This window comes from Haliaeetus leucocephalus, unplaced genomic scaffold, assembly GCF_000737465.1.
Source record: "Haliaeetus leucocephalus isolate CR32 unplaced genomic scaffold, Haliaeetus_leucocephalus-4.0 Scaffold636, whole genome shotgun sequence".
NCBI lineage: Eukaryota > Metazoa > Chordata > Aves > Accipitriformes > Accipitridae > Haliaeetus > Haliaeetus leucocephalus.
In genome coordinates this window covers 6438546-6456332 of record NW_010973072.1, presented here as the reverse complement: position 1 = coordinate 6456332, position 17787 = coordinate 6438546, and the positions used below count along the sequence as shown (strand labels likewise).

Here is a 17787-nt window from a genome sequence, read left to right as displayed (position 1 = left end):
TCGAGAAACTCAAGTTCCAGTCACAAGCTCTACAGAACAGGGATAAAACAGAGAGTCAGAGTTTCTTTAGTAACACCACAGAAAGCATCCTTCTGCAACAGTGGCCAAACTGAAGTTCCTCTCTGTACCATTACAGAGGTGGCTGTTCTGGACTAAATTATTTTGACAATTCTCAATAGCATACCCACCCCTCATCTGTCTGATTACATCTGTAATCACATTAAAAACATATATCTGTAAAATATATAATATTAGCACAGCCACAATTTTCCAACTTTCTACCTTATCTCAATGCTGTGTCTCAATCTGACTGCAAGTCAATTTGCTCACCAAGCAGGCAAATTCTGGCAAGATAAGGAAAATGCAACTTGTCTTGACTGATCCCTCCCGGCTACACAGTCCACTGAACCATAGTCCATGCGCCAGCACAACTAACAAAGTAGCCCATGTGCTTCTGCTCCTCATGGATAAGAAAAAAGTGTCAACTCCCTGTGTGAGAGGAGAGGACAAAAATCATATTAAAACAGCCAGAGTTCAAGATTTTTAAGAAAAAGCAATGCCAATACTATGCACTGTAAATCCCAGAGGCATCTTCAGCTATGGAAATATTTACATTCCTTAGGGTAGGAACCATGAGAAAAAAAGATGTAGGAAAATCTTTGCATATGATTCAGCAAAACACACAATGTCTCTTTCAGCTTCATTGATCAGAAACAGATGAGAAACTGGTAGCAAATATCTGTGCATAAACCACAGTGACAACTTGCAAAAAAACCTCAAAATGAATCGACAACTAGCATTCAAAATAAGCTTTATTCTGCTCCCCAGTTAAGCCAACTTTGTAGATGGCCTGAATGATAGGAATGACCTGTGGTTATTTCCTATTCCAGAGAAACAGATGCATCAGTGGCTGTTTTCACAGCATTTTCTTAAAAAAACCCAAACATAAACCCCCCCCCAACCAAAACCCCCAACCCCATTTATGCATTCTTTTGTCAGGTAAGGTCTCCCAACCACTCCCCCCACAAAAAACATGGAAAAATAATCATGACTAAACAATTTGTAAGTACAGGCTTCCATAAGGTACATTAATACTGTGAGAGAACCTACTCCACTTAAAAAACAACCCAAAATGCAGTAATATTTTATAGGGGAAAAACCTGATTATAAAGTAATTCTCTACTCATATACACTTGTCTAGCACAAAGTACTTTTCAGGTTAAAAACTATTTCTAAATTAGTAATAGCTGAAAGCATATATTCTCATAGAAAAAAAATTAAACAAGAAAAAAATCACTAATACCCAAGGCACATTAATAAAGGGAGGTTTGGAAAGCATTAAAATCCACCTATTAAGATGTTACAACTAGGAACTTAATCAGGTCTCTTGCTTCCTACAACAGCCAGGCTTTAGGGGCCACAATATGGCAAAAGAGATGTCTATATGCTAAGCCAGTCCAAAGTCTCCTATCGTGCTGTTAGCTCTGGAATCTCCCAAGTATGCTATGCACTAGGCATTCCTCACCTTTATCCATGACCTCTTCTTAATGGCAAATCATTGCTTACAAAACCCTCTGACCACTATAGAGGCAGGTTTTTGCGTACCCAGATTCTGACCAGCAAACATCCCACAAAGAGCTGAGCAGCTTCCCAGCAGAAATACACCTTTCTCCACATAAAACCACTCCTCTAATTCAGGTGACTGCAGCACACAACACCCATGATAGAAAGCCAGCACTACCAGAATTTAAGCCAGAACACCATGGTGCTGTATTAACACCAAAAGCCAAAGCCTGAGGAGCTGCATAGGGAATACTGTCTCTGTTTTAGGGAGAGGGACAATGGCTTTGACTGGCAGTGTCAAAAGAAGCAAATTGCAAGGAGCAACTGATGTAGGAAGCAATTCTAAGTCCTGCACTGCTAGGCAGCATTGCTTTATCACACTACCCACAGAACTCGGCCAAGAGGCCAGACTGGGCAAGGCCACAGGGGGCCACTGCCAACTGCAGCTTCTTACTCCATTCTCACCTACCCCAAGATTGCTGCCTGATTGCTCATTGATATTCTCTTTAAAACTAAAGTTTAAAATTTTTTTTTTCCCCTTTGCCAAAGCCAGCCAGGCTTTTCAAAGCAGCATCTTGACAACACTTTGTGAGGGATGGCTCATTGGTCCCGGAATATTTGAAGGCCGTGTTCCAAACTCCAGGCGTTTCACTAACCTGCAAATACAAGAAAGAAGTTAGTGCCTTTCTTGCTCAGCGTTACTGTTGTGGTTTCAGCTGGAATAGAGTTAATTGTCATCTTAGTAGCTGGTACAGTGCTATATTTTTGAGTTCGGTATGAGAAGAATGTTGATAACATACTGATGTTTTTGGTTGTTGCTAAGTAATGCTTAGTCTAAAGTCAAGGATTTTTCAGCTTCTCATGCGCAGCCAGCAAGAAGGCTGGAGGGGCACAAGAAGTTGGGAGGGGTCACAGCCAGGGCAGCTGACCCAAACTGGCCAACGGGGTATTCCATACCATGTGACATCACGTCTAGTATATAAAGTGGGGGGACTGAGGTGGGGGGGATCGCCGCTCAGGGACTAACTGGGCATCAGTCGGAAAGTGGCAAGCAATTGCATTGTGCATCACTTGTATATTCCAATCCTTTTATTATTACTATTGTCATTTTATTATGGCTGCTGTTATCATCATTAGTTTCTTCTCTGTTCTATTAAACTGTTCTTATCTCAACCCATGAGTTTTACTTTTTTTTTCTTTTCCAATTCTCTCCCCCATCCCACTGGGTGGGAGGGAAGTGAGTGAGCAGCTGCGTGGTGCTTAGTTGCTGGCTGGGGTTAAACCACGATAGTTACCATCTTCAGAGTAACTGGTCACTTCCAGAGTACACCACTCAGCTTAAATCAACAGATAAAAGAATATCACTCCGAGCACTAAGTGAGCCCGTTACTTACCTGGGCTGAGTTTCCACTGCAACACAGGGCTCCATTTCCCTCTGAGTAGTGAGAAGCTATCTTTTACAGGTGTTGGAATTTCAGTTCTAGCATTACAGTGGTAGATGTATAATCAGCTGCACGAATATGTAAATGTATGACCCTCGAGGTTTTCTTGTAGGAGCTTTCATGAGATTTCTCCCCAGGCTGGGATAGCAAGTACAATGTGGAACACTCCTTCCACACAACAACTTTAGACACTGGGTAACAGGACAAACCAGCACTGCCAGCACAAGGGTCTAGCTGAATAATTAAGTCTGGAACAAACTGTACTATAGGCACTTAATTTACAAAGAATCTACAATGTGCAGTACAGCATTGGCAGGGTTTACACAGACACTAAACTGCAACTTGCGTTAACCTTGCTGATTTTTCTTCATTTGTTTCAAAAAAGACAACCAGTTCAAGCGTTCAGACAAATTTATAAGTTGAGTCAGGTAACTTCCTGTCAGCTGCTCCTTGGAAACACATCTTAGCACCCATAAAGCATTCTGATTCAGTGAACCCATTATTTGCCTTTTTTCCAGTTGTCCCATAAATGAGAATTTGAACTGTGATAAGGGAAGTCCCTACCTGCCATAATGTTCCTGAGACATCACTTGTACAAGAACGTAAAGCATAAAACAAATTGAGCCAATAAGCAAGAGTTCTTCTGTTGTACTTCATCCCATTTAAACAGAGGATTTATAATAAAATACATGTTATTATATTTGCTTTGAATTTGTGATTTTCAAAACTTGATTCCAGGTAGTCTTCACATTTCAGCAGCTAGTGAATCCAAATTTTAAACTGATCTGAAACACTCAAATCATAATCCTGAATAACTAAGTTTCATGTATTTTGAAAACAAATCTGTCTCTACCAAAACAAAGATTTAATACTAAATAGAACAACACCAGTCACTAAGTTTAACACCAACAGGTCTCACTAAGACACAACTTAGCAGAGAACAGCACTCACCCTGTATCACACAGAGGCTGATGAGGACTCAGGCGTGTTTCAAGGACATCTCTGTTCATGTACATGGACACCGTGGTTCTGCTTGGAGACTGGTCATACACAAAGTTTCGGCAAGATGCAAGTTTGGACTCCAAAGCCTAACGTAAACAGAGATGAGGCAAGTGTCAGATATCACCCTTCTCTTTCACAAGATGGCAGTGGCACACCAAAACAGCATTAAGAGTGTTGGGGGCGGGGCTGGGTGGGAGTGTTTCTTTTAGAATGAGTTGTCCAGTAATGGAACCTGCTAGACCCCAGTGCCACATGAGTTCTGAGTTTTTGAAGAGATGAAGCCAGTCATCTCTCAGAAGCTGAATCACCATTTCTGTAGGGGAGGTTAAGGAGCTGATGCTGTTCACCAGCAAGAACACAAAATCTTCAGCTTCCTCAGGGAGATTTTCACATCTTTCTTACAGGCATCATTTTTTAGATCACTAAGTATTCATTTGAGCCATCTGCTTCCCTAGACACATATTAGATTGTATGTAGTAGGTGGTACATCTGAGGAAACTGAGCCACAGATACCCTATTCTCCATCACATGCTCCCATCCTAAGTCACTCCACTTCTGTTGCTGGGTTATTCTTCAGCTCTATCAGTTCTGCAGCTCAGCACATCAGAGTCATACAAATGCTCGTGTCAACACAGCACTGGCGCTTAAGGGAGAAAACAGAAGGAGGTAATGGGATAACTTTTCCAGCATCAGCACTACCTTAAGTGTCAAGCTACAGCTTAACATGACATTAGGCCTTGCTCAAAAGACTACTGGTCTATTGCTCAAACTTCACCAGAAGCCCTCTGGACAGCAGGCACCAGCCTGCTTTCTTCTCTGCCTTTCATAGGAGCAGACCCCTTCTTAATTTACTCATGCCAATTAATTCTTTCTGCACATGCGCTTTTGGAAATTTGTAGAGGAAGGCTTTATCCCCATGTGGATAAAATCTTAGAAAAGCAGAGCAGGGTCCATCTTTATTTGGGAGTTGGTCAGAAACATACAAAGTCCAGACCAAATTTCAAGGCCATGCTTAGCTAACCTGAGGACAAGATACTCTTTCCAGTCTCCCCTGAGCAACAGCACAAATAGCACTGACTGCAGTTTCAGACAGCTCTACCTTTCCAAGACCATTGGCTAGCAGGTAATCACTCACCCCCACTTTTCGCAGTAAGTCTCCCACTATGTTAAGTGCAGATATTCTTGCAGCAGGTGTGAGAGGGCTTGCAGCGTAACTGTCCTCAAGACCTGCAGGGCAGGTTAAATATGGATACATTACAAAAACAACAACAACAAAAAAGCCTTGACACTGGAAGTCAGAAGACAGCCTGACATACAGGGGAAACATCAATATGTTCACCTTTTTGTATCTCACCTCCAGATCTTTCATACCCATTAGGAATATGAAGCACTGTCTCCCTGAGACAGCTCAACTTACACTGTCCTAAGCTAAAGTCGTTAGATATGCTGTGGCTTGGACTTCTAGAGATCCGTTCTACCAGCCTACTCTGCATCTCTGCTGCTGCAGTGGGACCAGAGGGAAGTGTCCTCAGAGATGACCATCATCTTTCATTTTACTACAAATCTCCAAATCCTGTCACTTTTACAGAAGTATTAATTCCTCCACACAAAACACAATTTTAGGTTAAGCATACTGAAGCCCACAATCAAACTGTGTTAGTGCTCAGAGCTATAATATCATATCATCAGAATGTGGCAGTACAACTCCCTGCATTTATGCATACAGATGAACACAGTTACAGAAACTTCTGGCTTTTTAAGTAAGAAGATGGGAGAGTTAGAGGTTTGAAATATTGAAATAATCAGTGCTCACAAAAAATAAGTAACTGATATTACTGACATGAAAGCAGAGATATAGTTGTTTAGTACAGAGAGCTAGGATGACTTGTCAGTGTCCTGCTGCTCAGAGTAAGAAGAAAGCCTCTCTCAAAGAGCACCTACTATCACAGAGAAGCCAATGCAAGTAACACGACTATGACATTAAAGATCACACTGAAGTTTTTAAAATCCTTCCCTTAAGTTAGCCCAACATCTCTGGGACAGTTGTGAACTAATAGTACAGTCCCGACAGCTCATCTTGTCCCTCTCAATTATTATTACTGGACAGTTCAAGTCAAACAGAAATGAACAGCCTATGACTAAGCCCCCAAAAAAACCAGTCTACGAATACTGAGACCATGGTGACTGGATTTAGATGTAACTGAAACACTCAACTCTGCTCCCTTATTCCTCCTTTAGCCAGAAACGACAGTAAAAACAAGAGCATCAGATAATATTTCTGTGCTGGTTCCCTGTCAGTCACCTCTCCTAAATGTTGCAGGGGTGGGTGTGTTGATGTTGGGTGCCCGGTGCACTGAAGGAGTTGAAGGCACAGATAAGGACGCTTGAACTGCAGTGTCCATTCTTTCTGTTTCCAGGGTAGTTCGCATTGGTGTTTTGGGTTTCTCCTGTTTCTGCTGCACTGCAAGCTCTTGTCGTAGATCTACGAAGGAAGCAACACAAAGCAAGCCTTTGGAGTATGTATTCTCCAAGATAAAAACAGGTGAGAATGTTTTGCTCAGATTTTTCCCCTTGTGGAGGTGAAGTCAAGTCACTTATCCTTTTAAAGATTACTCCAGGCATATGTTCAAAATCTGGATGATCACTAAAGGCTTTTCCAGGATTGTGGCTCAAGATGTTTTTGTAGTATTAGTTCAGTTGCTATTAATCTGGCTTTAATTTTCATACCCTTTCACAAGGCTCCCTTTAGGGCAGGGATTTAACTCCCTTCCAAATGTTACAGGCTGGTAAGCAGAGGTACATCAAGACTGAGGCTAGGCAACTTGGCATACCTTGGTAACATTCCAGCTGCCTGCCAGGTTGAGATCCTCCTTATTGTACCCTTTTCTCTTCTACCCTGGTTTCCACATGAAGGAAACCTGAGCTGAGGCCAGGTGGAAGCCACACCATTATCTGGTCAAAGGATAAAGCACTTCTGTCCCGCAGACTGGCTGTAGCTTATGGAAACCACTCAAGGGCACAGAACCTGAGCAGATTTGAAAAGGGAAGGTGTTTTTCCAGCTCCGTGGTCTCTCTCTTCTCACCCAGCCTTACTGACAGATATCAAGAAGCTAGCACATGAGGCTATTGAAAGGTAACTAGAAGTCAGTCACAGCCCTCCTGTTTTACTGCCCCATTAGTGTTTCATAGGCTCCAATTTTCACAGGCCAGGAAACAATGAGGTTAATGGTTATTAAACCTGACCTTCACAGGTTAACAGGAAGCCAGACCAGCACATGCCCCAGCTGGACTGGCTCTTCTTAACCCCCTAAGGCCCTGAAGCATCACCACAGATTAGGAGAAGGCTAGAACAGACTTTTGCTGCTGTGAGCTGCTCGGGAACAAGGTCAGGAGTTCAAGGAGGAGGGCAGAGGGGGGAGGCAGGAAACAGTCTTGAAGCTTCCTCATTTGCTTCTACATTTCAGATAGCAGATTTAAAAGATGCAAACTTAAAAGCCAAGCTCCAAGATATATGGAGAGGACTGAACAGCTACAAGCCAGGAGGGGAGAAAGGGAAAGAAACAAGTGATTTCTGTCTAACCTCTAGCTTCATCTTTCAGGCGCTGCACAGACTCCAGAAGGTTTTCCTTCTCATCCAGCTCACTCTCCAGAAAAGCATTTCTTTCAATAGCTTGGTTTAAACGCTGTTCAAAATCCTCCAGAGACATTATAGTGGCTCTGAAAAAGAGTGCACAAGATGTCACTACCAGATCCTTCAAGCACATAGAGGAACTCCCTCTCTCACAAGAAAAGGGATATTGTTGCATTTTTGTTTGGTTTGCTTTATTTTTTTTAAATTTATTTTAGCTTGTAGGATATGAAAGAGCACAGTGGGGGAGTGGAAGAGGAAAAAAACATTTATCACTTTCCCATCTGCCACAAACCTCTTCACCAAAATCATCACCTAAGTGATTAGTTTAGAATGGCAGTGCTAATGAGCACAGCACCACAAACAGCTCAGTGACACCACCTCACAGGACAAGACAGAGGTGGAAAAAGAAAACACAGAAGGTGGGTCACCTTTTTGCTCTTTCCAAGTCATCATTTGCTTGCTCAAGTTCTCGAATGTATTTCTGAAGTTGGTCTTTAATAGCTTTTGTCTGTGCCAAGTCATCTTCCAGCGCAGAGATTTGCCTGTATCCTTCTGAATGCTGCATTTCAATCTTTTCCTAATCAAAGGCAAATCAAATAGCATATCAGGGACTTAGCAATGCACATTCTTTCTGTGGCATTGTCTGAGCCCCTTTAAAGGCAGAGGCAGATGCTGTGAAGTTTTTTTGAGAAACATCACCTTACATATGGTAAAATGCCAACAAAGCCAATTGCTCACATACTTCTGGGCTGCCAGCAGACAAGAGCTCTTCCTGTCACGCTCCTTACCAAACAATGGTGCTGCAAAGCAGTTCCTGACCTTCACAGCACAGGGCCATTCCTTGCTCTCACAGACAGCGAGACTCAGCCTAATTTCTGAGCTCCAAGAGCTTTAGCAACACACAAAGCAGGATGCAAGACAAGCCACTTATTTTCAATTCTAATGAAGTGTCAAGCAGTACTTAGGAGCCTAAATAACAAGAAAAAAAAAAATCCAAGTGTGCCACTGTTACATACTGCTGTGGAACCAGCAGGATTCTCCAGTGTCCCTATGGTTTTATTAGCCCAAAGCAGGTTCAGAGTTCTAGATCACAAGACATTTCAGATGCAGTTATGCAACATGCTTTGAATGTGAACCTAAAACAGTTTCCTTTTACAACATGTACACAAGGGTACATTTAAAAGAGGCACAGGCAGGGAGGAAGGCTTAGCTTCTCTATCACATATCTCTTCCGCTATTGCCACTATATGCGGCGTTAGCTCTGCATCATGCGATAGGGAACACTTCACAGTGCAGTCTACTGTAACGCTTTATACTCCACCACCTTGCTATCAGATCACTTCAACATGCCAGAGATTTTTTTGAAACTCCAAGATTGCTGTATAAGTAGCATTCCTGAAATGCTTTCTCCATCCAGAATTTAAGTACAAAACACTTGAAGTCACTGAAAACAAATCCAGCACTGGAATTTGAAAACCATGGCATATAGTCTAGCATGACTGATAATTTGAAGACAGCTATTTTAGAACATGAAATGCATAGGCAAGGAGGAGAGAAAGAGATACCCATTCTGAATTAAGAAATTCTTATCTGATTACAGTGTGGTGACACTACTATAATTCTGGATCTCTGAGGCATAGTCACATCCTGAATTTAACAGCCCCCAAGCTCTAAGAAGCAGGTTACTTTCAACTAGCTTTTCAGGACTCTCTAAACCCTCCAAAGCATTATTTCAATTTATTTTTAGGTAGCGTGAACTCTGTTTTTTGAGGAGGAAGCACGCACACACACCGGGCTGGTAAGCTCAAACCCACGAGCTGTGTGGGCAAAGTTCACTAATGTTGACCTAGATGCAGACACCAACCCCTGGTGGGCTCAGTTAACACTGCTGCTCAATAGCTTCACGAGTTTAATGCTTTGCTCTTGAATTGACTCAGATAAAAGACCAGAACTGCAAGGTTTGAGGTCTTTGTTTTTAGCCAATTGTAATAAACTATCAGCTGATCTGGCCATCAATGGAGTCTCTGTTCCTTCACTGCAGTCTGTTACTGCAGTTTTCAAGCTGCATGAATAGCCCATTGTTAAAAGGTTCGTTTCAAGCAAAATATGTTTTAATAAAGTTATCTACTGTGAAGAACAATTTAAGATTTTCTAAAATATGTTTACCTTCCACTTTCTGAGGTTCATTGTTCTTTCCCACTATCTTCACTCTTAACTGCTTTGCCTAGTTCATTGTCCCCTCCTCTCATCCTTGCTCCTCTAAAGAAAGAAAATAGCCCACGCCCTTCTCAATTAAATGAGCTGCAGGTTTTATTTTTGTCAAACTGCTTTCTCCCCAAACCCATCAGCTTCCACGGGTTTATGTGGCTATGTGGAACAGTAGACCTATACAGCATACAACATGCAGAGCATTTAATACTGCTAAGGCAGGAATACAACAAGAACAAAGATCAGTGCAACATAACAAATACAATGAAACAAGCCTTGGAGGTTTTGCTATCAAAAGCTGGGGTGGGGGGTGGGGGTGTGTAGATCACTAAGTTGGTAGTCTAGAGGGACAGGACATCTGCCCGGAACAGAAGAGTGTTTCCTTAATACAGTAATTTGGACAACAATTCAGACAAAAGGCATTACAAACCTGGATTAATCCAGTGATTAATCACTTATACAAATACCTTCACTCCCATTAGCTCATTATTGCATTCAGTTGAGTAGAAGTGTAATTAAATTAATCTCTGCTTCCACAGATATTGACCTAGCCCTACAAAATACAGTGTAGTGCTTCTTAGGTGACTATACCTCACCCTTAATCAAAAGGCCAACAAGATCAAACTTTAAAAAGGCACACCAATTTCAGTGACAATTTTTTTTCAAGTTTAAGAAAACTTACCAGTATTTCCTAAACCTGCCAACCAGCACAGGGGAATAGTGGCATCTTTAATGAGACTGAAATGAGGCAGACTTATCACTGTTTATACTCTGGATAGCTTCATTATTTCTTAAGTCACTCTGGTAAGAAGTTCTATCTCAATAAGTTCATATCCCTTATGTTTGGCAATTATGGAAGTTAATGCTTTTCAGCTGGTTCTTAGTTTCACAGAAGGCTCACCAAGTGTAAAAAGGATAAATTATTTTTCCCCAAGTACAGACAGATTCAGTAACAAAACCAGGGCTGAAACTGTTTTATGCCTCTCAGTTCTACACACTACCCACCAGCTGCTGCTTCCCCCTTTATCTGGAACACCAGATAATAAATGCACAACTATGTAAAAAGGGTTTAAAACTACTGAGTTTTCTTGTGTAATGAAAGAACACAGCTGGCATGTTTGTATTTTGATTGTTCTGCGATATTATCTGTGTCCGTACAATGAGGACAGCAAGACAGCTGTGAACAAAAGCACTAAGATGGAAGAAGGAGTAGAACAGCAGCTCGGTTATGTTCGTGTTTATTCTCCACTCTACTGCAAGCAATTTTCTCCCACCTCAAATCTATCCTGACACATAGCCACAACCTGTGAACAGGGGTTCAGGAACATTACCAAGGTATCCAGCACCCTCAAAGCAGACAACAGATTGGTATTTCTTAATTTTTCAAGACTCTCTTTTTTGTAGTTTTCTGCTCAGTTTCTTTGTAATGCTGAAGGTTCCTGTCCACAAGGTAGACTGAATCTGCATGTGCCTGTCTCATTCACCTTTGCACTTAGGATGTACAGATACTGTATGCATCATCCACTCTTACCTTAACTGACTCCAGTTCCATTCGCAGACGATTGTTTTCTGACAAAAGGTCTCTGTTTCTGGACTCTGTTTGCTGCAGCTGAGTCTCCAGTTCAGCTTCATACTCTCGACTCCCTTCTTGGAATTCACGCAATTCCTCCTGCGTATTCTCAGCACTAGAGAGCAATTCCAGCAACAGAACTTATCATAATGAAAAAAGAAAAAAAACCTCCTGTACACTCAATGTAAAAAAAATACTGCCCTTTAACACAGAAGGCTCTATGCCCTTCTCCAATATACATATTCAAGACGAAGAGAGGACCATATGCCAATGTTTCCCCATCAAGCATGGAAAGCCACCTCATAGCAAACTGGTAAACAAATAAAAAAAGCACAAATAAATAGAAAAATCCTGAAGTCTGTCTTCACACAATAGGTGTTGAGGCCATGTGGAGTCTCTTTAGCTTGTACACTGTCCATTGCCATCTGCGTATTTAATCTCTCATTCAATTCAATTATTTGGAAATATGAACAATGCCATTTTCAATTAGCAATAAAAAGTGAGAAAAAGATAGAAAGATGGACGGAAAGATGTTCTTATACTCTTAAACAATTCTATTGAAATAATCCTCCAGCAAGCTAAACAAGCAGCACTGAAAGGTCTGAACACCTGGTCTAGGAAAGAACCCACCAATATCAGCATCTAAAAAGTTTGGATTTTTTTCCACCCTTTACTGCATTTAGAACAACACTCTGAGCTAAAGGCAAGAGCAAAGCATGTCCATTCTCAGCCAGGGATCCTCCTCCATCTACATGCTGTCAAATCATTCTTGATCCACATAGAGATATAAAGAGTGAACAGCAGCATCTCTCTGCAATGGCCTGGATCTCCACCCCCAGTAAGGCTCTGCAGTGAGTTACATTTAGCTGGGCTGCCCGCAGACTGCAGTCAGAGGCACAATTTCAGCACACACCGTCCTACTCAAACCACAGCAGGGACCAAAATCAGCAGTGCCACAGCAGCATAGATTCACTGCTCAAATAAGCATAACAGACTTTGGGCTGCTGTAGTTTAGACAGAAGTATCACTACTGCTACCACTCAAGATAGCTGAGCCACCTTTTAATTTACTCCCCTATGCGGTGCTATCTATGTCGTTGCATACAGTGTTATGCACCCTACCAAACAACTTAAAGGAATGAAGCCACTGCCTTACCACTGCTTGTATTTCATAGCCAGGTCTTTCCAGTATCTGTTTTCCTCTTCCACTGAGCTGAAGTGACATCCTTCAGAGTCTTCCATGATGAGTCCTCAAAGTTTAAAACTCCTGTTTCATTTCCCCACCCTGGAAAACTAAGGGATCAAGCATAAGAACTAATGCAGTGAGCTACCTCAATACTTTTTGCTGCAGAGCAGTGCACCCCTCCTCCCAGGAAGTGATTGAACACCTGGACACCAAACTAAAAACCAGCCTTGACAGGGCTCTGTCAGATACACCATAAATGTGAAAGAATCACTACTGAGTAATCAGGTCCCTTTCCCCAGTTCTCCCAAAGCTGCTGCATGCTTACACCACATCCCCAGCAGTGAGCACCTTCCCCACCCTCTGACTACACAGCACAGAGCACCAAACCTCAAACTTTAGCTGCAGCTGTGCTAAAGCACACAGAACACAAGTGGAGGAGAAGACATATCAGGCACAACTTCAGCTCCAAAGACAGCGCAATTAAGGTCGATTTCAACAGTCCTAAAGACACTTACCATGAAATTCAAGAGAAACTTCAAAGAGACACAGATAAGTCACTCAAGTTACTAGTTTCTTCTGCTAACACTTCCAGAACACCTAAGCTTTTCATACATGTAACTGCTGGACACATGAAAAATTTCTCCCTGGTCAACATAGACAAAGCTACCTGACTTTAAGCCTAAAACATCACAAGCCATGTATGGCTGAGAGCCACAATATATCTGGATACCTCAGAAAGCCATGGGAGAAGGGGGCTCCAGAAATTCCCAGGGAAGTGAGGATAGAAGCTCCACGGAGGTTTTAGTGGGATACCACCTGGCTGGACTAGGTATGCAGATAGATTGCAGCAACCCAGTGAGCAATCCAGACCATCCAGCTGTCCCTGTACCAGCATAAACCCAGTCACAGGACATAGTCCCAAATGGGAATGACACATGTAAGAGCCACAAGGGAATCAAGAACCTTAAGCTGGTCACTCCCGCTTGAAGACTTAAGTAGCTAGACAGCCCAATTAAATAAATGCCCTCTGACATGTATGATGCACTCTAATAAACAGGTCACTAGCAAATATCATTTTATAGGAGTTAGTCTTGACAATGGAGAAACATCAAACCTAATGCTCTGGATAACATGGTTGGAAATATGCCAAAGCCTTCAACTACCATTTAGATGTCAGTCCTGCCTTCTACGCTTCTTATTTGTGATACTCAGGAAATGCTGGAGTAGACCACCTGAGCAGCATGTCATAGCTAAAGCAAATGTGCATCTACTGCACATCTATTGAACTCAATGGAAAAAATTATTCACAACCTGTGTTGAGACTTTCCTCTCCAGAAAATCACCTGGTTTAAACAGGATTAACAGCCATCTACCTAGTAACTCTACTGAGACAAACATACGGAGTTCTTACCTCTACTACAGACAACAGTATCAAGTACTCATAGTCTAGCAATCTAAAGCCCAGTTCTTACATACCCAAGCAATGCTGCAAAGCACAAGACCTTTTCACAGCCTAGGCAATTTTCAGGAGACTATTGAGCAAAAAGTAAGCAGCTGTCACAGCTAAGTGGGCTGTGCCCACACACCTCAATGCACAGCATCAGCTACACACTCACAGAAGTTACACTATTATTTAGAAGGGGACCTGGCAGGTGAGGGGAAAAGTTACTAAGCTTTAGTTTTTACAATTCAGTTTCTTGACAGAAAATGTTAATTAGGCAAAGCTACGTGTCTTCCTTCTAACAAATAAAACCACTGTGTAATGCACTGACACACTCCCAGCAAGAAGTCTCAAGGCTGCTGCTCTTTGTATGTATTTACAGAAGTATGCACTGGGGAAAAAGAGAGGAAAAGGAGTGTGAGTAAGGAGAAGTGATTTTTCCAAATAGTACCCTTGCCCATTAAGAAGAAAATCATGACCAAGCATAATTAACATTCTTGACCTAGGAAGTTTACAACACATCTACTGTATTATTTTTAAGCTATCTGAAAGTGCCTTTGATGTTAACGAGCATGTCCTTATGCTCAAGGCACTGTGTACACACACTTCAATCCTTGCACCACACTTGTGAAGAAAGAAAATTTTCTCTTTTACAGATGAGGGAGGGTCAGACACAAAGAAGTGATGCAGGTGCAGTGAGAAACCAAGAAGGATCAGCATCCATTACTGTGGTTAAACCACTCCAGAGAACAGCAAGTCAGAGTTTCCTTTAGATGGTCTCACCAATCAGACAACAGGAAGTTTCTGTATTTCTTCAGGAACAGAGATTTCACCCAGGGTATGCCTGGTTTTGCTACACAAATTAAAATATACTTCAGAATTCTCCAAAGAGGAATTCTTCTGACACAAGCGTTACAATAAATCCCATATCTGTGTTCAGAGCATCAACAAAAAGAAGTCGGACAAGATAAAGATGGAACGCAAGACATCTTGCTCCATAAAGCTTTCAAACAACCCTTGGGAACCAAAAGACACAGCTCCCTGTGGCCTCAAAAGCTTGAATATGCTCACATCTGGCTCTCACGTGTGCTTTTACACTGCACTTTGGAAGGACTGAAAGAATGTACTAACTTGCATTTTTTAAGATTGTTTGGTCACATACAAAAGAACTTTCCCTAACCAAGCCGTAAGCTTTATAAGAGTTCCACAGAACCTTGATAATGTTCACAGAAGAATAAAGATGCTGTCCCCCTCGGTTTCTAAGTATGTCTTTGTAAACATGAGATTATGGACCCACTAAGGATGTTATCCGTTAAGAGTACGCTCTGTTTCATGGTTACCCATTACTAAATAGTACTTATAATTTAAAATTAACTGTTAAACTGCAAATATATGGAGGGACTGTGGACCTATACTTATGCCACAGAGATGACACAACATGGCAGAGATTGTTTCACTACTGTCCAATGCCACAGGCACATGTTTTTTGTCTGCAACACATGAGGAAGCCCTATTAGGTTCTCTGTACACCTGCATTACATCTTAGCTCACGGGGATTTTCAAACTAACCAAAGATGCAAGGTACAAAGTTAAACTGAAAAGAAAAATTCCATGTTTTAGACAAAGTATTAAGGCTTTTTTTCTGGAATTTGTTTAAAAAAAAACCAACCCAAGCTCACATGAATCTTTCTAAACTGCCTGCAGAAAGGGTAGGGCTTTGACTTTCTGTTTTCCTCCGCTGCTGTCTTCCCTTGATTTTAACAGCTTGGGAACAGCATGCAAAATGCCTGGAGAGTAATTAATTACACCAGTTGGGAACTCCTCATTGTCTAGGCTCACTACAAGAGGGAGGAGGGCCAGGGGGGTGAAGGAGGTTTTAGCTATGTTTTGTTAAACATTGGCAAATGTGGAAAAAACAAGGAGAGAAAGTCACAGCCTACAGCAGGCACACACTGGCTGCACCTTACTTGTTTTCACACACACAAAGCCGGAAGAGACATCTGGTCAGACTTCCTGCATGCAAGCATCACAAGTGCTGGTCACAGACATCACAAAACTTCTATCTACATCATACAGGAAGTGGAAGCGTTCATAGGTGGGGAATGGACTTCTGCAAGGAGAAAAATACCTCAGCATAAATGTTGCAGGAAGCAATTTCATACAAGTGAGAGCAGAATTGCAAAATTCTTAAGGGAAAAAAAACCCCCACATTAAAAGCCCCACACAAAATTATTGAAGCAACTTCAATTTGGGAATCAGAGTTTGAGTTCACCAAATTCATGAGGACCTCAACTCAGATTATTTCAGTCCTAGAATAAAGGACTCAAAACAACCCTGCAGAGCGAATTTTTTTTTTTAAGAAAAAGAACATTTTAGCTTGGTGAACAACATTGGCCTACCTTTGTAACAATGCCTGATGTGAGTCAGAGAACCCCATATTGTAATAAAAAAGTAAAGGTAAAACAGTACCATATAGAGAGGATGAAGCTCCTATTAGACATTTTTTTCCTAATTGTAAACCAAAAGAAAACTCCTCTTTGCTCCTGAAAAGTAGCCTTCCCATCCTATGAAAATTACATTTTTCTTAAAATAGTCTCCTTGCAAGGCTCTTCCTGTAACATAAGGGCCTATTTTCTTTTGTTTAAGCAATACAAAAGAAAATCACCACAAGAGAGAAAGAAAAGGAAGAGGTCATGGGAGTGCCAGGATTACTACAGAATCCTACAGCCAGCACTGAAAAGAGTTTATCTCCTCAGGGTCTTCTCTACCAAAAGGCTTAATCCAGCAAAGCCCTCATCTTCTCAGATACCAGTCCAGCTCCAATACTTTCGAGTTCCCAGTGACTCCTAAGGAAACGCCTTAAAGCTGTCACTCCTGAAACGCCCGACCTTGACGCTTCCAGCTGCAAGCCAAGAGGTCCGCCAGGCAGCGCGCTGGGGCTGCCCGTTCCCGTTCGGAGCACGAAGCCGGGAGGGAGCTAAGCCAGCGGGCACGGCTCCCACGCTCCCCTCCCCTCCCCACCAGCAACCGCAACTCCAGAAGCGGAAGGAGATTCAGGTTCGCAAAGCAGGATGCGGGAAGGAGCGGGGGGCCGCGGACACAGGCGAAGTCCCAGCTCCGTCGCCCCTTGCCTCCCCGACCCCGCCCCGGCTACCCCTGCAGGACGAGGGACACCGGGAGGGGCTGCCCCGCACCGAAACCGCCCTTCCCTCCTCTACACGCGGCAAGGGCGCTCCGCCAGAGGGAGAAGCCCCGGAGCGCTGCCTGCCCTCCCTCCCTCCCGCCAGCCAGCCTGCCGGGCGGGGGGCGCAGGGCAGCCCCGCTCTCTCACCGCCGCCGCCGCCTCAGGAACCGCCGAGCTCCGCGCGCCAGCCACAGCTCTCCTCAGCCCGGCGCGACACGGCCACCCCATTGGCTACCGGTCACGTGCCGCGGGGGGCTCCGCCAATCAGCGCCGCCAGAACGCGCCTGCCGGAACGTTTGGAAACTTTCGTTACTTTCAACGTCCCCCGGCTCCGGCTCGTCCCGCTCCTCCGCTACCGGCCCCAGCCCTCGGCCACGGCCCGCGGGGAGCGACGAGCCGTCCTCGGCTGCGTGCTCAGCGCACGCTCACGCTCAGCCCTGGCACAAGTCAGCCACGCGAAACGCTTCCACCGGCGTCCGATGAGCCGCCGTGGGCGCGGTATCGACCAGCGTTTGCCACCGCGCTGCTGTTTTACAGGCGTGTTTTCCCTCGAAACGTTCT

At 43.1% G+C, this 17787-nt stretch overlaps 1 protein-coding gene across 2 annotated transcripts in view; it reads right to left on the bottom strand.

Moving 5' to 3' along the window:
- Positions 1-1075: 1075 nt before the first annotated feature.
- NDE1 (nudE neurodevelopment protein 1) overlaps positions 1076-17787 on the bottom strand; it is a 19609-nt gene continuing 2897 nt past the window's right edge. For both annotated transcript variants that reach the window (XM_010578502.1, XM_010578501.1), the window contains exons 2-9: positions 12572-12708; positions 11378-11531; positions 8067-8215; positions 7588-7724; positions 6310-6489; positions 5143-5234; positions 3957-4093; positions 1076-2219 (exon numbers count right to left, since the gene is read on the bottom strand). In XM_010578502.1, coding sequence (XP_010576804.1) covers positions 2126-2219; positions 3957-4093; positions 5143-5234; positions 6310-6489; positions 7588-7724; positions 8067-8215; positions 11378-11531; positions 12572-12657 — 1029 coding nt within the window. In that variant the 5' untranslated portion in view covers positions 12658-12708 and the 3' untranslated portion in view covers positions 1076-2125. The remainder of the gene's footprint in view (positions 2220-3956; positions 4094-5142; positions 5235-6309; positions 6490-7587; positions 7725-8066; positions 8216-11377; positions 11532-12571; positions 12709-17787) is intronic.